This window comes from Rhincodon typus, chromosome 45, assembly GCF_021869965.1.
Source record: "Rhincodon typus isolate 14 chromosome 45, sRhiTyp1.1, whole genome shotgun sequence".
Lineage (NCBI taxonomy): Eukaryota > Metazoa > Chordata > Chondrichthyes > Orectolobiformes > Rhincodontidae > Rhincodon > Rhincodon typus.
In genome coordinates this window covers 10,739,228-10,766,183 of record NC_063376.1, presented here as the reverse complement: position 1 = coordinate 10,766,183, position 26,956 = coordinate 10,739,228, and the positions used below count along the sequence as shown (strand labels likewise).

Below are 26,956 nucleotides of genomic sequence, written 5' to 3'. Positions count from 1 at the left end.
CCCTCTGGACAATTAGGGATGGGTAATAAATTCTGGCCTTATCCAGCGATGCCCATATCCCATGAATGAAATAAAAAATAAAATGGTGCTGTTGAACCTGCTTTCCACATTGAGTATGGCTCATTGCAAACACAAATTCACCAGTGTAGTTCCCTTAGCCTTCGATTCCTCCTCCCTGTTAATCGAGCGATTAGCTGACTGTAACAAACAAGGCCAGGTAAATGTGTAAACATTTTAAAATATTTTATTATTCTATGAACAAAGTTTGGCATTGGTCTGGCAACCACTCCAAGTGCTCAGGCCCTTCAGCGGTCAATGGTATGTCAATCAGCTGTCACCCAAACAGGACGGGGGAAGAAAATACAATCTTCCTTCTTGGCATCTGTCACATTTCTTTGCAAAAAGTTTCAAACTCACTTCAGCAAATGCCCCTGTTATCTGGGATCAGGGGAATGGATCCAATAAGTGAATTCCAGCCTCCTCCCTTTCTCAGTCTGAGGCCCCAGGGATTCAAACCAGGATCACCAGAACGTCTCCCACCATGGGACCCCTCCACCACCTCCTCCCCTCCCCAGGAGAAACATTCCCTCTTGTCCCACCCGATCATGTGGAGAAGTGCATTCAGAAATAAAGAAAAAAGGTATAACAAAAAAAAGGCATTTAGGACAATGAAGCCACCTGTCATATATAAGACAGGCTGAATGGCCTCCTTCTGCATGCTGGGAATGGGAGTGAACGTGTGGTTTAGTGCTCTCGGGACCTCCAGACCAAATTAAAAGCCTATATGAAGATATATATATGAGATGCCAACTGATAGGTGTGGGTGTTTGACATTTGGGGTGTGAGAGTATGGCTAGCTCAGCGTGTGGGCGGGTGAATGTTGTAGGGGAGGGGAATGAATACAGGAGGGCTGGCAGCATCTCATCTACTTCCCACAAACTCAATTCCACATCCAAAACTGTAGTGACGAGGCCAACAAACGTGGCCCAGCAATTTGTTAAAATTCCGTTTTTTTTTACAAACAGTGTGCTCCCACCTATTAAGCGAACAAAACTAATGTGTTATTTTTCGCTTCTTTACTGGTAATCACAAACGTAATGTCTGCTAATGAGCCTTCTCATTAAAAAAAAGAATAAAAAGAGAAGAAAGGAGAGACAAAAAGGGAGGAAAAGAGAGAGAAATGGGCACAAGTTCACTCTTCCGCAATGCAAGGGCCAGGGCCTGTTGGGAGTGTCCATAGGATTGGGTGGTAAGCGGATTGCCCCACAATCTAGGGTGGTCATCTCAAGGAAGTAATGATGTCCAAGAATTGCAGCAATGCTATTTTCCTTAAATTGTGTTACTCCTTTCTCTATAGTCTGGGCGATGCATGACAAAGTTATACAGTTTTAACTAGTGCATTTTCATTGACGGGTGACCTCTCTAAGCCTCCTGGACAGCTCCTGCTAAGAAACCAGTCATAAATGAAAACTAAACCCACAGAACATACGTCTAAATAAACATTTCAATTGTCCCTCCCTGTTTTTTCCCTCCTTCTCAGGTAAAAATATTATCAGCGTCCCTCCATGTTATGTCAGTCTCTCCTTTTACTTTCATACGAATTCTTTTTCATATCAAAAGTTAACCATGATTGTGTTTTTTTTTAGCAGAGAGAGATGAGATGCAAGCTATTGCTCCCCTTGGGAAAGTACAAAGTGGAGGGGAGTCACTCAGAGAGCGGATGGGCCTAACGAGAGGCCCCAGTCCTTCGTGTCACAATTCTTGCCTCAATTCTTGATGGCGAGTCAGTTAACACTCCTTGGGCACTGACGATTGTTGCTGGGCACGGTTTGAACCTGCTTCTCTGACTCTCAAAAATGCCCTCCGAGCTTTGTCAAGAAAGACCTGGGCAGCTACTGGTCGAGGCCTAGGTGTAAATATGTTACAAAAAAAAACTGACGTCCTTTCCTTGTGCGTCTTTGTCCATCTACTCCGCCAACGCAAGAGAGTTAATGGGATGGGGAGAGAAGGTTGAATGTGGTGAGGATGGCTGCTGGTTGGGGTGCGGTGAAGAAAAAATGGGGTATTTCCCCCAGTTGGCGTCCCTGACTGACCAGCTGATACCATTTTGTTCATTTTGTTTCCAGCTCCGACAACACAGGTCATGGTGGCGATTCAGCAATTATTTTTCTTGCACCTCTGAGGAATTTTATAAATGTCATGGTGCTCCTCTGGAAAATCATTTGCATTCCACAGTGAAATACAAGTTCTGGAAATGTTTTGGGCCTCCTTCTTGTGGCTGAGGCTACGTGGAAAAAGAAACCCCAGTTGGTCCCATTGCGATTTGCCAGTTCAGAGGGAAAATTTCCCTGAATTGGCTGTTGTTTTTTTTAAATTTTAAAATCCGTTTTTGTCAGTTTTTTTTAAAATCTCTTTTAATATGCCAGTCATACCTTTTTAAATGAAAAAGAAATGAAGGGGAATGTGCTGTACAAAATAGCTCACTTTTGAGTTACTACAACTTGTTGTCAAAACAAATTTCCTCAGGGGTTAAAAATCAAAATTAACAGAAAGAAACGATTAGACGTTCAAATTATCAAGTTAAATACCATGCAATCCGCCAAACAATCACGTTTTAAAAAGAATCAATTTTGATTTTTGGTAATTATTCGATCCTGTAATTAAATTATAATTGGACTGCAGGTAGGCCGGAGCCTCAATTTCCTTGACACTGGTACACTGTTTCAAAGATTCCTCAGAGATAGTGGGGGTGATAGAAGGGGAAGGTTTCATTCACTGCTTCCCCCACCCCAAAAAAAGTGCGTCAGGTTGTAAGAAGGGGTCATGTTGGTGGGGTGGGGGCAAATCTCTTGAAAAATATTCTAATTATTCTAGTCGCACTTCGTATTCCAAAAGGAAAAGCTTTGTCAAAAATGGTTGAACCTCGGTCTAGCACGTTCTCGAGGGGCCTTTTGTGTTTCCTTCTCCCTTGGCGGCATGGGCAAAGGCTCAGACGAGGTCCTGACTATACTCGGGTGGTTGAGTGCGGGTGAGGCAGCGTGTTGTTGTGCCCAGCCGCGTAGGTGTTGAATGAGTGGAGGGGCTGCATCCCGCTGATGGTACTGGGGATCATGGTGATGGTGCTGGGGGTCATTAGAGGGACGTCATCAGGTGCCCTCCGCAGTGCCAGGGTGTAGTCGGGCGGACAGGCTGGGCGCAGGATCTCGTGGGGCCGCAAGGGCTCCAGGTCATGGCCCTCATGCTCGCTGTGCTTGATCTGAAGTGACATGATCTCCTCCTCCTGGGCATGGGCGAGGTCGTTGGTGGTGTTGCGCTGGGGGCTGAGCCTGCGGTGCAGCTCGTGCCTCTTGTCCCGTTTGTAGTAGAGGGCGGCAAATGCAAGGATGTTGAGGAAGAGCAGCGAGGCCCCCACTGCCACGGTGACGCTCAGCTCTGTTGAGTAGTCTCGCGAGTCCTTGGGCAGGCGGGCGTAGTTGGGCGGGTCTTCTGTGTGCTCCTGCTCGGGAGGTGAGGTGACAAATGGGCGCTTGGTAGTGACTGTCCAGCCTTTGCCATTGGCCCGCTTTGTCATGAAGGGGTCTTCAAGAGGGGTCTTGGTGGTGGTTGAAGTGTATTGCAGGATGTCGTGGAGATTGTGTAAGTGGGGCACCAGCTCCAGCCAGAACGCCACCTTGTTGGCTCGGTAGTGCTCCCGAATTCGTGGCTTCAGGCCGATATGGAGGTAGGGCTTCTCTTTGGAGTTGAACTTCGTCCAGGCTACCTCCTCAAAGCGGTTTGGCTTAGTGTGAATGAACTTTGTGTCTTGGGGGACCGGCTTGTTGGGATCTCTGCAAGAAATGGAGGCAACAAATGAGGCAATCAAACACAGTGCACTTATGTCTTGTCTTCCTTAAAATGATGTGTAAGGGTGACGGGAGGAAAAATCATTTTCACACAGTGAGTCTTTCTAACAGAAAATGTGATGGAGGAATTCAAGAGGATATTGGATGGGGACTAGGATTAGCTTAGTTGACTGGACAGCTTGTAATACAAGAGTGATGCCAACAAAAATGTGGGTTCAATTCCTGCTGTGGGTGAAGTTACCACAAAGGGCTCTCCTTCTTGCCTGAGTTGTGGTGACCCTCAAGTTAAACCATCATCAGCTGTCTCTCTGTCTTTCTCACCTTGCATGGTTGTTTGAACAGGAATATGGGGAAAAAGGCACGCAACTGGCCTATCATAGGACCAAAAGAGGAAGGTTTTAAAGAGTATTGTAAAGCTTTTACTTTTTTAATCCATTTACTGGCCATGGGTATCACTGGCTAGGCCCAGCATTTAATGTCCATCCCTAATTACTTGGAAGGTGGGTAAGAGTCATCCACATCACTGCGTATGTGGAGTTAAATGTAGGCCTAGGCCAGATAAGGACTGCAGATTTCCTTCCCTAATGGATATTAGTGAACCAGAATGGGTTTTTACAACAATCAAGCTGTTTTTTTGAATTCCAGACTTTTTCCTTTCTAATTTAGTTAAATTTTTACAATCTGTCATGGTAGGATTTGAACCTATGCTCTTGGGACACCAAGCTGCTAATCCAGTGGCATTACCACAAGGCCACCTCATCACCATGACAACCACTTATTAGCTGAAGTGCATGTGAAACAATGGGAGACATCTATGAGCTTTGGCTCCAAAATCAAAGATGGACATTGTTTCTGGACTAAACATTGAAACATAGAAACTAGAAGCAGGAATAGGTCACTCTGGTCTTCGAGCTTGCCCCAACATTCAATGTGATCATGACTAATCCTCTATTTCAACACTATAGTGTTGAGTGAGCTTCACGTTTCGTTTATAAGAGTAGAGAAAGTTTTACTTTTAATTTAAAAGAGTACAGGCAGTTTTACACAGTATTTAACCCAGCATTGTACCTGTCTTGGGAGCCTTTAAAGGGAACAGTGTAGAGGTAGCTTTACCTTCAGTTTAAAGGAGCAGAGAGGGCTTTACTCTATACTCCCTTAAAACCCCTTGCTCTCCAGGACAGCATTTTGAAACCTAGAGACACTGCTCACTCTGCCTCTTAAACAGTGCAGCGCCAGTGGTTTCTCACCCAGACTATGAATCCTGAGAACGTCAGTTCAAATACCATGCAGACAACCAACTAGTATCAGTAAGTTGCAAAGCTTCCTGGCTGTTGTGAAATAGCATGTGTTGTTCAATTCAGGAAGGAGATCTGTTGTCCGTGTGTGCTCTGGGCCCCCTTAAGTGATTCCAGTCCCAATGGAGTTGACCTTCCTCTGCATCAGCTGGACAGGACTGGTGAGAAACTCCTTTGGATCAAACGGATTCGAGGAGAGAGCTTACCCTTAGAATTTTGAGGTGGTGGGTGAACATCAGAGATTGTGCATCTTGATGGGCGATGAATGTCCCCCCAATACCCCTCTACCCTTCTCAGCAAGGCCCACATCCCAGGAATGTGTTCCCTTTTGGGTGAAGGAAAGCCATCTGGTTGGTTCAGATCGCATGATTGGCTGGCTTAGAAGCCTTGAAGTCGACTGGTCCTCTCCCTTGGGTGGTGATATCCATGGATCTATGGAGAGGGGGAGGGTGAGGGGGGCTGTGGACATCCATGGCCCCCTTCATCCTGTGTCAATACCATGCCCTGTCCCCCACCACTTGCATAACAAACGGATACATGTCACCCCAAATCCAGCTCAACAAAATCAGAGAACAGTTACAGCTTTGAGGGAAGTGTTCAGCCCCTGGTAACTGTGCTGGCCCTTTGACAGAGCTACTCAGTTCTCTTCTCCCCTCAATACTAACCTCTCCTCTTTCCCCTTGCTCATATCTAGCTCCTTCCCACAATTTCCCCAGACCCTATTGAAGTCCCTGTGGAATATGCTTCCACTGACCTTTCAGGCAATATATTCAAGATCACAGCAACTTGCTACATCAAAAAAAAGTTCTCACATTCCCCCAACGTTTTTTTTGCCAATTCTTTTCAATCTGTGTCTCCTCCATTGGCCAGCCCTCTGAACAATCATTTCTCCTCATTCGCTCAATCAAAGCTTTCCTCGTTATTTTGAACTCCTTGATTCAGTCTCCCTCTTAATCTTCTCTCATTCTTCTAAACAAGTGTAGCAAGGGAGGAGTGGTGGTAATGTTATTGCGTGAGCAGTACAAGACCTCATACTAATTTCAAATCCCACCTTAGCAGATGGTGAAATTTAAATTAGTGAATAAATCTGGAACTGAAGTTACTCTCAGTAATGGTGACTGACCATTATCAAATGTTGTAAAAACCCATCTTGGTCACTAATGACCTGCAAGGAAGGAAATCTGCCATCCTTCCCAGTCTTGGCCTACACGGGACTCTTGACCCATAGCAATGTGGTTGACTCATAACCGCCCTCTGAAATGGCTGAGTGTGCTGCTCAGTTCAAAGGGGCAATTAGGGATGGGCAAAAAAACCTTGTCCAGAGTAGAGAAATTTTGCTTCAGTTATACAGGGCATTGGTGAGACCATATCTGGAGTACTGTGTACAGTACTGGTCGCTGTACCCACAGAAGGATAGTAATGTGTTGGAAGCAGTTCAGACAGGGTTTACTAGACCCTTCTGAGGAAGGGTCACCGGACCCGAAACGTTAACTCTGTTTTCTCCTTCACAGATGCTGCCAGAGCTGCTGAGCTTTTCCAGCAACTTTGTTTTTGTTCCTGATTTCCAGCATCCGCAGTTCTTTTGGTTTTTACTAGACTAATACCTGAAACGAATGGTTTGCTTTATGAGGAAAGGTTAGCCAGGCTAGGCCTGTATTCTCTGGAGTTTAGAAGAGTCAGAGGTGATTTAATTGAAACAAAAGATTTTTGAGGGCAGATGTTGAAAAGATATTTCCTCTTGTGGAAGAATCTAGAACGAGGAGTCATAATTTAAAAATAAGGGGGTGGCCCCATCAGAGATGAGAAAACAATTCTTTGGAATTCCCTTCCTTAAAAGGCAGTAGATGCAGAATCTGTCAATATTTTTAAGGCAGAGGTAGGTAGCGTGTTGATGAGCACGGGGATGAAAGATTATAGGCGGGGGAGGGACATGCAGGAATGTAGAGTTGAGGTTAAAATCAGATTAGCCATGACGTTATTGAATGGTATAGGAGGTTCAAAGGCTGAGTGACTCCCTCTTATTCGTTATGTTCGATGATTTCCTGCATGAACAGGAACAAACGATGCTCCTCCCGAATGTGGCTCAGTGAGTTACATGCTCACTTCAGGTTCGTCAGGTTGGAGGGGTTCAAGTGCCCTGCAGGAATCTGAACCCATTGACCCATCTGGTACAATACTGAGGGAGTGCTGCACTGTCAGAGGAGCTGCCTTGAAGACGAAACCTTGTACTGAAACCCTGTTGACTGAATGTTGATCCAATGGCCGCCCACGGCTTGGGTGGGGGTGTCATCCAAATGCTTTGGAAGCATGTGGGAATTCAGAGAGGGGCCTCACCAACCCCCTCCCCTTCCCCTCCAATCCTGGGCTGCTATGATTGATAGTCCAGTAACGTTATGCTCCCCCCCCACTCCAGGGGTGGGCCGTTCCCACCTCAAATGGCCCAAGGATGGCACACTCATTCACTCACTCACTCACCCAGTCTTGGCAAAGTTGGTCCAGTAGGTCATCACCACGGCGCTGAGCATTACGTCGTTCTTGGAGAAGTTGCAGGGGAAAAGCTCAGTGACGCCAATCATAGGGATCCCAAAGACATACGGGATCTCGTCACCATGCGCAGCGTCAGCCCACACTGCCTTCATCTCGCTCTGGCAGTGATGGTAGAAGGTGTAGAAATAGGTGGGTGACTGGTATTCGGCGTGGAGGCGGGCAGTAGCGATGGCAGGCGCTACCCACTGGTGGTCGGTGAACAACGCTAGCAGAGTCTTGCGGCGCATCTCGCCGTTGTCGCGGTCCGCCCAGTCAGTGTACATGAACTTGATGGTCTCCCGCAGGATGTCCTTACCCTCCGGATACCCGTACAGGTTATCGACAAAGTTCGACACAGCAAAATCGAAATAACTGGCCGAGATGCCATCCTCATTGTCCACCAGGGACTCCACAAACTTGAAGCCCTCGCCCTGGTTAACCCCCAGTAGGATATCGTAGTTGAGGAACTCACCCTGTTCCATCAGGATCTCAGGGTCATCCGGGAGCACATCGCCATCGACAACTGGCCCAAAGGCGATGTGATATCTGGTGGGCTGGATGTCCTGGTCGACCAACTCACGGTAAGACTTCCGCCGCAAGCACTCCACCACGTCCACCGTCTCGGGGAAGTTACAGCCCACTTTCTTGGCCAGGATGCGCGTGTATTTGGCAGGTTGATAATTGACCGACCAGCTCGATATGGCAGTGCCACTCTGAGCAATGGCTCGTTGGAAAAGACCTGCGGCAGGGAGAGATGGAAACCTCAGACATAAGGGTCTTTCATCGCGGTCGTCATTTTAGTTTCATTATGTACCACTGCGATTGGAAACGACACATATAATAATGGAGCAAAACAGACCCAAAATACTCAGCCGATGTAACCCTTACCTCTGTCTCTTTTAAACTTTTTTACCTGCTCTGGTGTCAGTATTCAGAACGTCCCAGCACAGAAGGAGCCAATTTGGTCCACTCTTTGAAACCCAGTCCTGCTCCTCTTTCACCCCTTGTTCCCTCACCAATTGTTTCTGCAGCCTCCCTTTTGAAAGTCTGTATTGAATCAGCTTCCATCGCCCTCTTGGACAGCATGTTCCAGTACACGGCAACTTGCTGCGTCAAAAATGTGTGTTTCTTCCCCTCAAATTCTTTTACCAATTCTCTTCCATCTGTGTCCCCTCTGGTGACCCACTCTCTTACCACTGGAAACAGTTCCTGCTCATTTACTCTATAGATTCATAGATTCATTCAGAGGTCCTTCAGCCCATTGAGCCTGCCTTAAACAAAATCACTATCTACGCTGTGCCGCTTTGCAGCACTAGGCCCATAGCCTTGAATGTTATGGCACTTCAAGTGCTCATCCAAGTACTTTTTAAAAGTTGTGAGGATTTTTTGCCTCAACCATCCTCCCAGGCAGTGCAGCCCCACCTTGCGATTTTGAATCTCCCTCTTATCCTTCTCTGCTCCAAGCAGAATAATCCTAGCTTTTCCAATTTATTTGCATTCATTGAAGACTCTCATCTGTGGATCCAGTTGAGTAAGTCTTGATCTATACTCATGTTGGCTTGGAGTGGGTCTGGCCTTGTGGGAATTTAATTCCTCCTATTTGGTTATTAGAGTGGTGGGGCATGGGGAGAGGGCTGCTCCCCAATTTCTGGCTCCAGTTCCCACAATCCTCAGTTTGACTTCATCGTTCGAAGTGCAGTGGAGGGCAGGTCAAAGGGCCGGTTCACGGTTTCTGGTCCTTAAACTGGTGAAGGTGACATTGACTGGCACAGGTACCATTCGCCTACACTCTAGGGGTTGCCCTAGAGATAAATCTTGGGATGATAAATTCAGATATCATTGCTGACTGGGCTAACATTGGCTGTCCTTCCCCTTGAGCTGACGGGCTCACTTGACCACTTCAGGGGGCAGTTACTGGTCAATTCTGTGAGGGGTCTAGAGTTGTCCATAAGTAAGGATGGCAAATTTCCCTCCCTGAAGACCATAAATCATAGGAGCAGAAATTAGGCCATTCAGCCCATCGAGCCTGCTCTGCCATTTAATCATGGCTGATAAGTTTCTCAACCCCATTCTCCCACTTTCTCCCTGTAACCCTTGATCCCCTTGACAATCAAGAACTGTCATAAAGATACTCAATGAACTAGCCTCCACAGTGTTCTGTGGCAGTGAACTCCATAGATTCACCATTCTCTGGCTGAAGAAGTTTCTCCTTATCTCCGTTCTGAAAGGTCTTCCTTTTACTCTAAGGTTGTGCCCTCAGGTCCTAGTCTCTCCTACCAATAGAAACATCTTCCCAACATCCACTCTGTCCAGGCCATTCAGTATTCTGTAAGTTTCAATTAGATCCTCCCTCATCCTTCTCTATTCCATCGAATATAGACCCAGAATCCTCAAACGGTCCTCATATGTGAAGCTTTTCATTCCTGGGATCATTCACGTGAACCTCCTCTGAACCTGCTCCGGGCCAATACATCTTTCCTGAGATATGGGCCCCAAAGCTGTACACAATACTCCAAATGTGGCCTGACCAGAACCTTATACAGCCTCAGAAGTACATCCCTGCTTTTCTTTTCAAGTCCTCTCAAAATTGCGAGCACCACTTCCACTTCAGCTTGATTGTATTGGTGCAGCACTGATAGGATACTCTGTTGTTGAAAGTGGCACCTTTTAATTGAGGCTTTGTTTGTCCTCTTAGGTAGGTGTGAATGACTGTTAGAGGCATTGCCATGGAGAATGCACCCATTAACTGATTGACATTTGGGATTATTCAGTAAATGTTGTCCAATTGAAGATTTCCGAATGTGCAAGGATTTGTGCCGACCATCAATTTTGGATTGTGAGTCAGACTTGCAGTAGGGCACGTGGGAGTGCAGGAAGCAACATGTATTGACACACAAGGCCATGTTCTGTGTAGACAGAACATATACATGCTTTGCACCTTTTTCAGTGCAACAAAATAAGTGACTTCCATTCACTGGTTCATTTCTTAGGGCATTGCCCAGCCCAATCAGAGTCAATCAGAGGTTTATAATGTAACCAAAGCCTGGAAATTAACCGTCAATCATCATTAACAGATGCATTCGCCATGTTAATGCCTCTACCAATCACAATCCACTTGCCAAACAATCAGCAGTCTCATCTCATGCAATATGTATGTTGATTTTTCCCTTGATATGGTGTTCTTGCAAAATGTCCTGATGAATGCAAGGCAGAAATCTTTGGCAGTGCTCAACATCTGCAATTATTTACTTTACAGGGTTATGGGTGAATTGTTTGTATTGATTGGAATGGAGGGATTGTCTTGAAGCAAAGATTAAACATGTTGGGATTCTACTCACTGGAATTTGGAATAATGAGAGGTAATCTCATTGAAACATACAGGATTCTTAAGGGGCTTGACAGGGTAATGCTGAGGGGATGGCTCCCCCTCAAGAGTCTATGACCAGAGGGCATAGTCTCAAAATAAAGGGGTACCAATTTAATACTGAGATGAGGAGGAATTTCTTTTCTCAGAAGTTTGAGAGTCTTTGGAACTGTTTACCACAGAAAACTATGGGGGCGGAGTGCTTGTGTATGTTTAAGGCTGAGATAGATAGATTCTTGATCAGTCAAGGAATCAAGGGTTACAGGGAAAAGGCAGGAAAGTGGACATGAGGAATGTCAGATCAGCCATGATCCTAATGAATGGTGATGCAATCTTGAATGGCCAGACAGCCATTTCTTATCGTCTATTGATAGGGGGAGGGGAAAGGACAGGTATGGCACTAGGTGCACTGCTTATTCAAGAGAACTGCCACATACATGATGGGCTGAATGACTTTCTGTGCTGCAATGACGCAAAATGTTTCCTAAATAAGTATAACAAAACTGCACACTATACTCTTAATGTGGTCTCAACAAAGCCTTGTACAGTTGCAGCAAACTTCCTGACTTTTTCTAATTCTACTCTCATTGCAATAAATAGCAACATTCCACTTGTCTTCCTAAACACTTGGTCCCTGCAGTCTGACTTTATGTGATTCATGTACCAAGTCACTCAGATCCCCCTCCTCTGCAAAGTTCCTTAGTTTCTCTCTTCATTTAAGTCCATTCAAATGGAGAAGTTCACAAAGAGGTAGTGGCATAATGGTGTACTTGTCACTAGACTGATTAGCAATCCAGCAGTCCAGGCTGTTGCACTGGGTAACATTTGTTCAAATTCCACCCTGACAAAATCAAAATATGAAATCAAAAGTTACTCTAATGATATCAGTGAGACAATTATTTACAAAATCCATCTGGCTTATTTAAATATCCTTTCCATGGTGTGGGCATCATTTGTTAGCTCTCCCTAGTTACCCTGAACTGATTTGTTCTCCCAGACCATTTCAGAGACACAGATGTTGGCTAGGGAACGGGTTGGTGCGTTGCAATGTCTCTGTCTCAGGCTTGCTGCAGTGCTCCAGCAAAGGTCAGCGCAAGTTAGAAGGACAGCACCTCATTTTCCGCTTGGGGACCCTGCAACATTCTGGCCTCAATATTGAGTTCAACAACTTGACAGCTTGAAGTCTCCCATGTCCTTACCCCAACCTCCACACACCAGATCTTGTTATCACATAGCCAGCTATTACACACACCCATTGTTAGCCACGAACAACTCCCACTAATAGCTACTCACCCTCCGAGCCAGATCGTTATCCACTTCTTTGTCTGTCCAACTGTTCTTCTCTCTCTTTGGGATCTATCCCCACCTATTGTTTACTCCTTACCCACTCCCCCACCCTATCTTCTGCATATAAATCAACATTTTCCTAGCTACCATCAGTTCTGAGGAAGGGTCACTTGAATTGAAACGTTAACTCTGATTTCTTTCCTCAGATGCTGCCAGACCTGCTGAGCTTTTATAGCAATTTCTGTTTTGGTTTCTAATGTATAGCATGTGTAATTTTTTCAGTCTTCCTCAGAACATTAGCCTGGGGATCTGGATTATCAGTCAGCAGTATCACCCTTATACCATCCGTACAACATTCAACAGTACAGCACAGCTTTAGGCCTTTCAGCCCACCATATATGCAACGACTATGATGCTGTTCAAAACTAATTTCATCTGCCTGCACATGGTCTGTATCCATCTATTCTTTGCCTGTTCATAAGTCTTTCAAAATGCCTTTAAAACTTTACTATTGTATCTGCTTCAAACACCATCCTTGGCAGTGCCTTCCAGGCACCCTTTATCCTCTTTGTAAAGAAAAATTTCCTTGTACAGCTCTTTTAACCCTACGCCCTCTCATTTTAAACTTATGAACGCAGTATCTGACATTTCCAACCTGGAAAAGAGACTCCAACTATCCACTCTATCTATACGTAGAACATAGAACAGTACAGCAAAGGACAAGGCCTTCAGCCCACGATGTTGTGCCGAACTTTGACCCCAATCCTAAGGTCTATCTAACCTCCACCCCTACCTTATACTATCATCCATATGCCTATCTAATAGCCGCATAAATGCCCCTAATGAGGCCGACTCCACTACCCTCTCCGGCAATGCATTCCACACCCTGACCACTCTCTGAGTAAAGAACTACCTCTGACGTCTCCCCTATATCTACCTCCACTCACTTTAAAACTATGCCCCCTCATAATAGCTACCTCCACCCTAGGAAAAAGTGTCTGGCTATCCACTCTATCTATACCCCTGATCATTTTGTACACCTCTATCAAGTCACCTCTCATCCTTCATTGTTCTAAAGAGAAAAGCCCTAGATCTCTCAACCTTTCCTCGTTAAGACCTTCCCTCCATTCCAGGCAACATCCTGGTAAATCTCCTCTGCACCTTTTCTAATGCTTCCACATCTTTCCTGTAATGAGGCGACCAGAACTGGACACAATACTCCAGTTGTGGCCAAACCAGGCTTTTGTATAGCTGGAGCATAACTTCACGGCTCTTGAACTCAATCCCTCTATTAAAGAAAGCTAACACACCGTGCGCTTTCTTAACAACTCTATCCACCTGGGTGGCAGCTTTCAGGAAACTGTGGACATGAACCCCAAGATCCCTCTGCTCCTCCACACTGCCAAGTATCTTTCCGTTAACCCTGTATTCTGCTTTCAAGTTTGTCCTTCCACAATGAATCACCTCGCACTTTTCAGGGTTAAACTCCATCTGCCACTTCTCAGCCCAGCTCTGTATCCTATCAATGTCCCTTTGTAACCTAGAACAGCCCTCCGCACTATCCACAACGTGACCCACCTTCATATCGTCTGCGAACTTACTAACCTATACTTCCACTCCTTCATCCAAATCATTTACAAAAATCACAAATAGAAGAGAACCCAGAACAGATCCTTGTGGTACACCATTCGTAACTGAGCACCATGTTGAATATTTTCCATCCACTACCACCGTTTGTCTTCTAAGGGTCAGCCAATTCTGAATCCAATCTGCCACATTTCTCCATATCCCATGCCTCCTTACCTTCTGCATGAGCCTACCATGGGGAACCTTATCAAATGCCTTACTTAAATCCATGTATACCACATCCATTGCTCTACCTTCATCCACGTGTTTGGTCACTCTTCAAAGACTTCAATAAGGTTTGTGAGGCATGATCTACCCCTCACAAATCCATGCTGACTATCACGAATCAAACTGTGCCTATCCAAGTGATCATAAATCCTATCTCTCAGAGCCCTTTCCAATAACTTGCCCACCACTAACTGTAAGACTAACTGCCCTGTAATTTCCGGGGTTACCCCTATTCACTTTTTTGAACAAGGGAATGACGTTTGCCTCTCTCCAATCTTCCGGCATTATACCCATGGACAGTGAAGATGAAAAGATCATCACCAAGGGCCCTGCGATCTCTTCCCTCACTTCCCATAGAATCCTTGGATAAATCCCATCAGGCCTGAGGGATTTATCTATCTTCAAGTCCCTCAAAATTCCTAGTACATCTTCCTTATTAACATCCACCTCCTCTAGCCTACCAGCCTGTTTCACACTGTCCTCCTCTACAACTAGGTCCCTCTCAGTTGTGAATACCAAAGAAAAGTATTCATTAAGGACCTCTCCTATCTCTTTAGGCTCTGTGCACAAATTCCCTTTACAATCCTTGATCGACCCTACACTTTGTCTGATCATTCTCTTATTCCTCACGTATGTGTAAAAAGCCTTGGAGTTTTCCTTGATCCTATCTGTCAAGGTTTTCTCATGCCCCCTTATAGCTCTCCTAAGCCCTTTCTTCAGCTCCTTCCTGGATAACTTGTATCTCTCTAGAGCCTTTTCCGTTCCTTGTTTCCTAAACCTGATATAAGCATCCTTCTTCCTCTTAACCAGTCGTTCGACCTCTTTTGAGAACCAAGGCTCCCTCACTCGACCGCATCTTCCCTGCCTGCTAGGGACAAACATATCGAGCACACACAGTATGCATTCCTTAAACAATCTTCACATTTCAATAGTGCTCTTCCCTGACAGCATCTGTTCCCACTTTATGTTACCCAGTTCTTGCCTAACAGAATTGTAATTACCCTTCCCCCAATTATAAATGTTACCCTGCTGTATGTACTTATCCTTTTCCATGACTATTGTAAAATTGAGTTATGATCGCTACCGCCAAAATGCTCTCCTACCAACAGGTCTAACACTTGGCCCGGTTCATTGCCAAGCACCAAATCCAAAGTGGCCTCTCCTGAACACACTGGACAAAATCCGCTCCATCTAAACTATTACAACTAAAAAGTTTCCAATCAATATTTGGAAAGTTGAAGTCACCCATGACTACAACCCTGTGACTTCTGCACCTTTCCAGTATCTGCCTCCCAATCCGCTCCTCCACTTCTCTGCAACTATTAGGGCATCTGTAAAAAAACCCTAACAAAGTGATTGGTCCTTTCTTGTTCCTGACCTCAACCCAAACTGACTCTGTAGACATATCATTTTCGAACTGCCTTTCAGTAGCTGCTATACTAGCCCTGACTAGCAATGTCACTCCCCCACCTCTTTTTCCACCCTCCCTATTTCTTTTAAAGCATCTAAATCCCAGAACTTCCAATAACCGTTCCTGTCCCTGAGTTACCCAAGTTTCTGTAATGGCCACAACATCATAGTTCCAAGTACTGACCCATGCTCTAAGTTCATCTGCCTTATTTCTGACACTTCTAGCATTGAAGTATACACACCTCAAACCATCTCTGTGTCCACAATTATGCTCCATTGACCTCTCATACCTCTCATAATTTTATATACTTCCATTAGGTCACCCCTCACAACCTCTCCTTATAGCTAATACACTGCAATCCAAGCAACATCCTGGTAAACCACTTTTTGTACCGTCTCCAAAACCTCTACATCCTTACTATAATGCAGCAAGCAGAACTGAGCACTGTCATCGAAATGTGGCCTGACAAAGTCTTATGTGGGACTATTTCAAATGGCAGTTGATAAGAGTTCAGGAGCGACACATTCTTATGAGAAGGAAGGATAGATATGGCAGGTTACATGAACCTTGGATGACCAGGGATGTTGTAACCTTGGCCAAAAAGAAAAGGGAAGCATACATAAGGACGGGAACTGACAAAGCTCTTGAAGTATATAAGGAAAGTAGGTAAGAACCTAAACGAAAAATTAGAAGAGCTAAAAGCGGTCATGAAAAGTTGTTAGCAAACAGGATTAAGGAGAATCCCAAGGCTTTTTATACATATACAAAAGCAAGATGGTAGCCAGGGAAAGGGTTGGCCCACTCAAGGTCAATGAGGGAATCTACGTGTGGAGCCAGAAGAGGTAGGTGAGGTCTTAAACAAATACTTTGTGTTGGTATTAACCAAAGAGAAGGAATTGATGGAGGATGATCTCAGGGAAGGGAATCTCTAAGCCAAGTTGCCATTAAAAAGGAAGTGTCGTGTGTCTTAAAAAGTATTAAGGTAGATAAGTCCCCAGGTCTTGATGGGATCTATCCCAGAATATTGAGGGAGGCAAGAGAACAAATTGCTGGAGCATTGACAGACATCTTTGTATCCTCTTTGGCCACAGGTAAGGGCCAAGAGGACTGGAGAATAGCCAATTTTGTCCCATTGTTTAAAAAGGGTAAGAGGGATAATCCTGGAAATTACAGGCTTGTGAGCCTCATGTCAGTTGTTGGGAAATGACTGGAAAAGATACTCAGGGACATGATCTACAAGCATTTAGAAGCAATTGGACTTACTAGTGATTGACAGCATGGTTTTGTGTGGGGAAGGTCATGCCTCACTAACTTGATTGAGTTTTTTGAGAAGGTGGCAAAAATGATTGATGAGGGAAAAGTGGTTGATGTTGGCTTCAAGGACTTCAGTAAAGCCTTTGACAAGGTCCCTCATGACAGACTGGTACACAAGACAAAGTTACATGGTATCAGGGGTGAGCTGGCAAGATGGGTACAGAACTGGCTTAGTCACAGGAGACAGAGGTAGTGGTAGGTGGATGCTTTTCAGAATGGAGGGTTGTGAGTAGTGGTGTTCCATGAGGTGGGACCTGTGCGGTACGTGGTCTACATAAATGCTTTACAGGAAAATGGAGCTGGTCTAATTAGTAAGTTTGTGGACGATGTAAAGAATGGTGGAGTTGCAGATAGCGAGGAGGATTGTCAGAAGATACAGCAGGATATAGGTCAGTTGGAAGCATGGGCAGTAAAATGGCAGATGAAGTTTAATCTGGATAAATATGAGGTGATGCATTTTGGAACATCAAGTACAAGTGGAAATTATACAGTGAATGGTAGAATCCTTAGGAGTATTGATTTGTAGAGAGATCGAGGTATGCAGGTCCACTGATCACTGACAGGGGCAGCACAGGTAGATAAGGTAGTAAAAAAGGCTTATGGCTTGCTTGCCTTCATTGGCCGGGGCACTGAGTATAAGGATAGACAAGTTATGCTGCAGCTTTATAGAACCTTTTGAATATTGCATGCAGTTCTGGCCACCACACTACCAGAAGGACGTGGATGCTTTGGAGACGGTACAGAAAGTGTTTACCATGATGTTGCCTGGTATGGGGTATTATAGCTATGAAGAAGGGTTGGAAAGACGGGGTTTATTTTCACTAGAACACAGGAGGTTGAGGGGCAACCTGATTGAAGTTTATAAGATTGTGAATGGCATGGATACAGTGGAAAGTATGAGGCTTTTCCCCAGGGTGGAGGGGTCAATTACGAGGGGGTACAGGATCAAGGTGTGGAGGTTGAGGGTGAAATTTAAAAGAAATGTGAGAGGCATGTTTTTCACACAAAGGGTAGTGAGTGCTTGGAACACACTGCCAGGGGAAGTAGTGGAAGCAGACACAATAGCAGCATTCAAGAAACACCTGGATAAGTATATGAATAGGAAGCGAATAGAGGGATATGAATCCTGTAAGTTAACACAGTTTCAGTATGGAAAGGGAAACTGGGAAACTGTGTCAGCACAGGCCTGGAGGGCCAAAGGGCCTGTTCCTGTGCTGTATTGTTGTTTCTTCTTATACAGTTGAAATATGACTTCCCAACTTCTGTACTCAATGCCCCAACTGATGAAGGTAAACACGCCACATGCCTTCTTTATTACCTTATCCATTTGTATTGGCACTTTCAGGGAGCTACGGACTTGGACCCAAAGATCCTTCCATATATCAATGCTCCTAACTGTCTGATCATTTACAGCAGACTTTCCTTTTGCATCTGACCTCCCAAAATGCATCACCTCATACTTGTCTGAATTCATAGAATCACTACACTGTGGAAGCAGGCCATTCAGCCCATTGAGTCCACACCAACTCTGCGAAAAGCATCCCACCCAGACCCACACCCCTACCCAATCCCTGTAACCCTGCACTTCCCATGGCTAACCCACCTAGCCTGTACATCCCTGGACACCATGGAGCAATTTAGTATGGCTAATCCATGTAACCTGAACATCTTTGGAATGTGGGAGGAAAGTAGATCACCCACAGGAAACCCACAGAGACATGGGAGAATGTGCAAATTCCACACAGTCGTCTGAGGTTGGAATTGAACCCAGGTACCTGGTGCTGTAAAGTGGCAGTGCTAACCACTGTGCCACCATAAACTAAAACTCCATTTGCCATTTCTGTGCCCAACTTTCTGCTGCATCCTTTGATATTGCTCCTCATTATCCACAACTCTACCAATTTTCATGGCACCTGCAAACTTACTAATCAGACCACTGAAATTTTCATCCAATCATTTATATATATTACAAACAACAGAGGTCCCAGCGTTCATCCTTGCAGAACACCACAGGTCGCAGATGTCCAGTCAGAAAAACACTCTTCCACAACTACGCTGTCTTCTGTAGCCAAGTCAATTTTGTACCCAACTTGCTAATTCATCGTGATTCCTTGCAATTTGAGCTTCTGGATCAGCCTACCACATGGAACCTTGTCAAATGCTTTAGTAAACTCCACGTAGACAAAACTCACTGCCTTACCTTCAATCATCTTCGTCATTTTCTCAAAAGGCACATCAAAGTTTAGTGGGACTGGACCTCCCTGCATAGAGCTATGCTGACTATCCCTAATAATTCCATTCTTCTCCAAATGCAAGTAAATCCTGTCCCTAAGAGTCTTCTCCAATACTTTGCTCACCACTGATGTAAGGCTCACTGGCCTGTAATTTTCTCAATTATCCCAGCTGCCTTTTTTGAACAAAGGAATGACAGGGAAGGAAATCTGCCATTCTTACCTGGTCTGGTCTACATGTGACTCCAGAGACACAGTGATGTAGCTGGCTCTTAAGTGGCCTCTGAAATGGCTCAGCAAGCTTCTTGGTTCTAGGGCAATTAGGGATGGGCAACAAATGCAGGCCTTGCCAGTGATTCCCATATCCCACGAAAGAATGAAAGCATTCTATAGATGTCTGCCAACTCACTTAGCCCATCTATGTATCCATCCATTGACTGCTTCGGTCTGAGAATCATCGAATCACACAGTACAGAAGTGGCCATTCAGCTCATCAAAACTGTAGCATTCTCTTCACAACTTACTCTCCTTATCTTTGCAAAATGTTTTTTTTGTGGAACTCCACTAGTTAAAGATTGCCAACACAAAAATGGCCCAGTTAATCTTCTATCCATACTAATATGTTATCACCTACATCCTGAGCATTTCCTTTGGCATGTTTAGATATGCTTTTTAGAAATCCAAGTATACCACAGCTACAGGGTCCCCTTTATCCACTTTGCTTGTTATATCCACAAAGGACCTGAGTAAATTTGTCAAACATGATTTCTCTTTCACAACCCATGTTGACTCTGCCTGATTGAATTGGGGTATAGTGTTGTAACCTTCTTCATAAAAGGTTCTGTCATTTTCCTAAGCTAACTTTCTTGAACTTTGCCACATTCATTGTTTTCCAATTAGATGGAACCTTTCTGATTCCAGTGAATTTTGGAAAATTACCACTAAAGCATTAACTACCTTGACATCTTTTTCTTTTAAGATTGTAGGATCCTAGAATGAAGTCCATTAGATGCTGTGGACTTCTCAGCTTTAATGCGAATCATTTTCCCACCATAACACTATAAGGTATAGGATCATTAGTAGATCATCAAGTCTGCTCTGTTGTCCAGTTGTAACCTGTCTGCCTCGTTCGGTCTAAACACCCTATGATCTGTATGTCCTTGTTTGTTATTATCTGCCTGTACTGCTCGTAAAACAAAGCTTTTCACTGTACTTTGGTACATGTGACTACAGTAAATCAAATCAAATCAAACAGATCAATGAAATCATGGCTGGCATCAGTTGGTAGCTTGGCCAATGTGTTGGTTCACCCTAGGGACTGTGTTATGTGAGGGTTCATATATCGAAAATCAAGTCCAGATTCGATTCCAGCCTCAGGTGATTGTCTGTGTGAAGTTTTCACATTCTACCCATGTTTGCGTGGGTTTCCTCCAGGTGCTCCGGCTTCCTCGCACAGTCCAAACATGTGCAGGCTAGGTGGATTGGTCATGCTAAGTTATCCATAGTGTTCATGGATGTGTAGGTTAGTTCCATTAGCCATGGGAAATGCAGGGTTAAGGGAATGGGTCTGGGTGGGATGTTCTTTGGACGGTCGGTGTGAACTTGTTGGGCCGAATGGCCTGTTTCCACACTGTGGGGACCTATGAAGTACAATAAGTCCGTAAGACATAGGAGCAGAAGTAAGCCAATCAACCCATCAAGTCTGCTCCACTATGCAATGAGATCATGGCTGATCTGATCTGAACTTCACCTTCTTGCCTTTTCCCATAACCCTCAATTCTCTTACTGAGTAAAAATGTCTATCTCAGCCTTGAATTCATTTAATAACTCAGTCTCGATTGCCCTTTGTGGTTAAGAATTCCACAATTTCACAACCCTGTGAGAGTAGAGATTTTTTCCTCATATCTGGCTTAAATGCATGAGCCTTTATTCTGAGGTTTTGCCTCCAGTCCTAGACTCTCCCACAAGGGGAACAACACTGATCCGCATTGAAACTGCATTGACCCTGTCATGTCTCCTATGAATCTTGAATGTTTCAAGGCCAAACCAAATTGTCCTAAACTCCAGTACATACAGGCCCAACCTACTCAACCTCTCCTCGTAAGACATTCCCTCCACACCTGATATCTGGCCAGTGAACCTTCCTTGGACTGCCTCCAATGCTAGTATATGTTTCCATAACCAGATAAGAGGCCTAAAACTATTCATAGTTTCCGACTATGGTCTGATTAGTAGCTTATCTAGCTTTGGCAAGACCTTCTTACTTTTATACTCCATTCCCTTTGAAATAAAGGCCAACAGTCCATTTAATTCCCTAGTACCCACTGAACTCAGATGCTAGCTTTATATCATTCCTGCACGAGGACTGTCAAATCCCTGTGTTCTGTAGCTTTCTGTAGTCTTTCTTCATTTAAATAATATTCAGCTCTTCTATTCATCCTGCCAAACTGCAAAACCTCACATTTCCTTGAATTATATTCCATCTGCCAAGTTCTGCCCACTGGCTTAACCTGTCTATCCCCTTACAGACTTTTTGTGCCATCCTCACCACTTGCTTTCCCACCTCTTTTTGTGTCATGTGTAAACTTGGTGATAGAATATTCGCTTTCCTTCTCCAAGTCATTAATATATATTTAAAACTTGGGGTTCAAGTCCTTAGCTCCCTTAAAACGGTCATGCAAGTAAACAGGGTGGTAAAGAAGGCATACGACATCCTTGCCTTTATTCGTCAAGGAATTGAGTACAAGAGTCAGGATGTCATATTGCAGCTTTATAGGAGTTTGATTAGGCCAAACTTAGAATATTGCATTCAGTTCTGGTTGCCACATTACAGGAAGGCTTTGGAAAGGGTGCGGAAGAGGTTTACGAAGATGCTGGATTAGAGGGTATGAGCTATAAGGAGAAGTTAGAAAAACTCAGGATATTTTCTTTGGAATGGTGAAGGCTGAGGGGAGACTTGATAGAAATCTATAAAATTAAGAGATGCGTAGATAGGGTTGACGGCCAGAATCCTTTTCCCAGAGTTGAAATATCTAATACTGGGGGCATGCATTTAAGGTGAGAGGGGGAAAGATTTTTTACACAGAGGAGATCTGGAACACACTGCCAGGGTGGTGGTGGAGGCAGATACGATAGGGGCATTTAAGGGACTTTTAGATAAGCACATGAATATGCAAGGAATGGAGGGCTAAGGACCAAGGGCAAGCAGAAGGGATTAGTTTAATTTGGCATCATGTTTGGCACAACACTGTGGGCTGAAGGGCTCATTCCTGTGCTGTACTGTTGTACGTTCCATGTAATTCTGGCCCTAGCATTGATCCCTGTGGCACTTATACAATCATACAGCATGGAAACAGACCCTTTGGTCCAACAAGTCCATGCCGACATGTTCCCAAACTAAATTAGTCCCACTTGCCTGCTCTTGTCCCATAATCTCCAAACATTTCTTAATCATGCATTTATCCAAATGTCTTTTAAACATTGAAAATTCACTAGTTACAGGTATTCCCATCCTGTCTTTTTCATTTTTGATTTCTGGGATGTTATCTGAATCCTCTCCAGTGAACACAGATGCCAATGGAACACAATCTTTCAGAAAGGAACATTGCCATTCTTACCTGGTCTGGCCTAAGACCATAGTCGTAGGGAGAAAGTAGGCTATTTGGCCCATTCAGTCCACTCAGTCAAACTGAATGCTAAATTCTATAATGTTAGGGTCACTATTTCTTAGATTATTTATTAAGTTTGCCACATTACCCATTTCCGGCTCCAAAAAAGCCTGATCCCAATTGGATCCACAATTATTGTTCTTGGAAACTGTCCTGAATACACTCTATGAATTTTCCCTCACGGCTGCCTCTACCAATCTGACTGTCCCAATCTATGTGTAGATTAAAGTCACTCATGATTAATGTGCTGCCTTTTTAAATGCCCTCATCACTTGTGTCCTACCATATAGCTATTGTTAGGGAGCCTCTACACTGCTCCTACTTTTATCGTCTTCACCTTGTTATTTCTTACCTCCATCCATATGGATTCTATACCTTGTAATTCAAGATTATTTCTTGTTATCATATCTTTTCCATGTCATGCTAATAAAGACAATCCATTACCCTTTCCTTCCTATCTGTCCGTTTGAAAGCTAACATGCTCCTGAATATTTAGCTTCAATCCCATTGTAACCATGTCTTCTTAATCGCGGTAAAGATCATATCCATTTACCTCTATTTGTGCCATTTATTAATTTACTTTGTTCCAAATACAAGCAAAGAACCATTAATTCTGCCTTGTAACATTTTTCCTCTTTCCCCTTGCTGTTTTATACTCTTTCCTTCCGGTCCTACTCTGGCTTTCATTATCCAAGTAGTTGTACTGTAATGTTGCCACATCTTGCTTTGTAAGTCTACATTCCCCTTGTGTACAATTGTGGGTGCTACACTATAGAAAATATGTGAATGTATTGGAGAGAATGCAAAAGAGATTTGCAAGAAAGATTCCAGGAATGAGAAACTTCAGTAATGAGGATAGATTGAAGAAGTTGTAACCGTTCTCCTTGGAGAGAAGAAGGCTGACAGAAAATCTCATAGAGATTTTCAAAATCATGAGTGAGATGGATAGAGAAAAGCTGCTCCCACTCGTAAAAGGAAAAAGAACAAGAAGGGCATAGATTTAAAATGATGTACAAATGAAGCAAGGGTGATGTGAGAAAGAACATGTTTTCACACAGAGAGTAGTTGAGGCCTGGAATGCACTGTCTGGCAATGTGGTGGAAGCAGATTTAACTGAGGCCTTCAAGAGATCCTTTGGATGTTTATTTGGATAAAAATAGTGTGCAGGAATATGAGGAAAAGGCAGGGTATCAGCGCTGCGTAATGATGTTTGTCCGAAGAGCTGGCGCAGGAATCATGGATGAAATGGCCTCATTGTGTCATTCCCTCGGATTCATTCCTGTCCTTCAGGGAAGAAATTCTGCTGACCTCACCAAGTTCTAGTCTACATGTAACCCCTGAACAACAGCAATGGGGCTGGCATTTCATTTTCCTCCAAGATGGCCTAGCGAATCACTCAATCCAGGGGCAATTGGGGATGGGTAACAACTGCTGGCCTTACCCTTGCCCAGTGATGCTTACATCCCCTGAAAGAATGTATTGGTGATGAAAAATATTTTGCTGACGTTTCTCAAGATGCACTCATCAGGATATTTGCAAGAATGCCATTCTAAAGGGGAACAACATTTTATACTATTTGAGGAGTGCAGGGCGATTGATCAGAAAGTTGCAGTGGTATATTTACTAGTTAAATGTTGACTGACAGTTAACTGCCAGGCTTGGGCATTGATTAAATTTAAACCAGGCAGGCTGTCCCTGATTGGTAAAGGTCAAAAATCACATGACACCAGGTTATAGTCCAACAAGTTTATTTGAAAACGCAAGCTTTCAGAGCCTCGCTCCTTCAGGCGTTAGTGACAGAAGTGGCATCAGACAGAGAATTTATCAGTAAAAGATCAAAGGGTCACACAACTGATAAGGATGTGTTAAATAAACCTAAGATGCTGTTCAATCTTTAATCAGTTAGAAGGTTTTAATTGATTAATATGTATATGTAAATCCCCAGATTTCTTTCAAGTCACTGCCCTGAGAGAACTAAAGGTTTTAATAGTGTAAAGAAGAGGTGACATTTTAGGTCAGACAATGCATGGTAGGTATGAGGCGTTGTTTAGAATCTGTTTGTGTTTTGGTTTGGAGTCAGACTGGTTTTATTTCTGAAGCAGGAATTTATAAAATACCACATTGACTGTCTATAAATAGCGTACTATTTGAACAAAATAGAATGAATCTGCAAATACAAATTCACCCCATAGATTACATATGTGTGTGCGCGTGTGTTTGTGTGTGAGAGAGAGAGTGTGTGTGAGAGAGGGGAGGAGAGAGAGTGTGTGTATGTATGTGTGTGTGTGAGAGGGGGTGAGAGAGAGTAAGCGTGTGTGTATGTATGTATGAGGGGGGCAGAGAGAGAGAGAGTGTGTGTGTGTGGAAGTGGGAGAGAGAGAGAGAAAGATTGTGAGTATATGGGAGGGAGACTGCGTGTCTGTGTGAGAGAGAGAGTGTATGTGTGTGTGTTGGTGGGAGAGAGGGAGAAAGATTATGTGTGGGAGACAGAGTATGTGTGTGGGGGAGACAGAGAGAGAAAGAGAGAGTGAATGCGTGTGTGTGTGTGTGTTTGTGTGTGAGTGTATAGTGTGGTGGGGTCACCTGTAGTGCGAGATGAAACCCAAGATCCTGGTTGAGGCCATCCTCATGGGTACCGAACTTGGCTATTAGCCTCTGCTTGGCGACTCTGTGTTGTTGACCACTGAAGGGTTCTGCCACTGGGTGGGAACATCCCTGTTTGGCGATTGTGGCGCGGGGTCCATTCATCCGTTTTTATAGTGTCTGCATGGTTTCGCCAATATACCATGCTTCAGGGCATCTTTGCCTGCAGTGTATGAGATAGACAATGTTGGCTGAGTCACGTGAGTATTTGCTGTGCACATGGTGGGTGGTGATCCCACGTGTGATGGTAGTGTCCATGTCGATGATCTGACATGTCTCACAGAGGTTGCTGTGACAGGGTTGTAAAGTGTTGTGGTCGATGTTGTCCTGGAGGCTGGGTAGTTTGCTGGGAACAATGGTCTGTTTAAGGTTTGGCGGTTGTTTGAAGGTGAGAAGTGGAGGTGTGGGTAAGATCTTGGCAAGGTGCTCATTGTCATCAATAATATATTGAACGCTGCAAAGAACATGACTTAGTTTCTCCATTCCCGGGAAGTATTGGACGACAAAGGTTACCCTATTGGTCGTATCCCATGTCTAACTTCTGAAGAGGTCATTATGGTTTCTCGCTGTGGCATGTCGGAACTGGCGATCGATGAGTTGAGCATCGTATCTTGTTCTAATGAGGTCGACCTTCAACACCTTCAGGTGTCCATTGCATTCCTCCTCTGAACATATCCGGTGTATGTGCAGGGCTTGTTCGTCGGGGATGGCTGTTTTAATATGTTTAGGGTGGAAACTGGAAAGGTACAACGTTGTGAGGTTATCCGTAGGCTTGCAGTAGAGTGAGGTACAGAGGTGTCCATCCCTGATGGAGATGCGTATATCCAAGAATGAGACTGATTCTAAAGAGTAGTCCATGGTAGGTCTGATGGTGGGATGAAACTTGTTGATATCGCTATGTAGTCGTTTCAGTGATTCCTCGCCATGAGTCCAAAGGAAGAAAATGTCATCAATGTACCGCAAGCCTACGGATAACATGGGATACGACCAATAGGATAGCCTTCGTTGTCCAGTACTTCTCGGGAGCGGAGAAACTACACCATGTTCATCGCAGCCTTCAACACATTATTGATAACGATGAGCACCTCACCAAAATCTTCCCCATGCCTCCACTTCTCGCCTTCAAACAACCACCAAATCTTAAACAGAACATTGTTCACATCAAACTACCCAACCTTCAGGACAACATCGACCACGACACCATATAACTGTGTCATGGCAACCTCTGCAAGACATGTCAGATCTTTGACATGGACACTATCATCATATGTGTGAACACCACCCACCACGTGCACGGCAATTATTCACGTGAGTCAGCCAGTGTTGTCTATCCCATACACTGCAGGCAAAGATGCCCTGAGGCATAGTATATTGGCGAAAGAATCCAGATGTTATAACAACAGATGAATGGACACCGCGCAACAATCACCAAACAGGGATGTTCCCTCCCAGTGGCAGAACCCTTCAGAAGTCAAGGACATTTGGCCTCGGATCTGTGGGTAAACATCCTCCAAGGCAGAG

At 44.4% G+C, this 26,956-nt stretch overlaps 1 protein-coding gene across 4 annotated transcripts in view; it reads right to left on the bottom strand.

Annotated features, from left to right (window-relative positions):
• Positions 1-228: 228 nt before the first annotated feature.
• The window catches only part of LOC109923069 (neuroligin-1-like), a 266,531-nt gene continuing 239,803 nt past the window's right edge, over positions 229-26,956 (bottom strand). For all 4 annotated transcript variants that reach the window (XM_048620221.1, XM_048620222.1, XM_048620223.1 and 1 more), the window contains 2 exons: positions 7,613-8,402; positions 229-3,827 (listed from right to left, as the gene is read on the bottom strand). In XM_048620221.1, the coding sequence (XP_048476178.1) occupies positions 3,005-3,827; positions 7,613-8,402 (1,613 nt within the window). In that variant the 3' untranslated portion in view covers positions 229-3,004. The remainder of the gene's footprint in view (positions 3,828-7,612; positions 8,403-26,956) is intronic.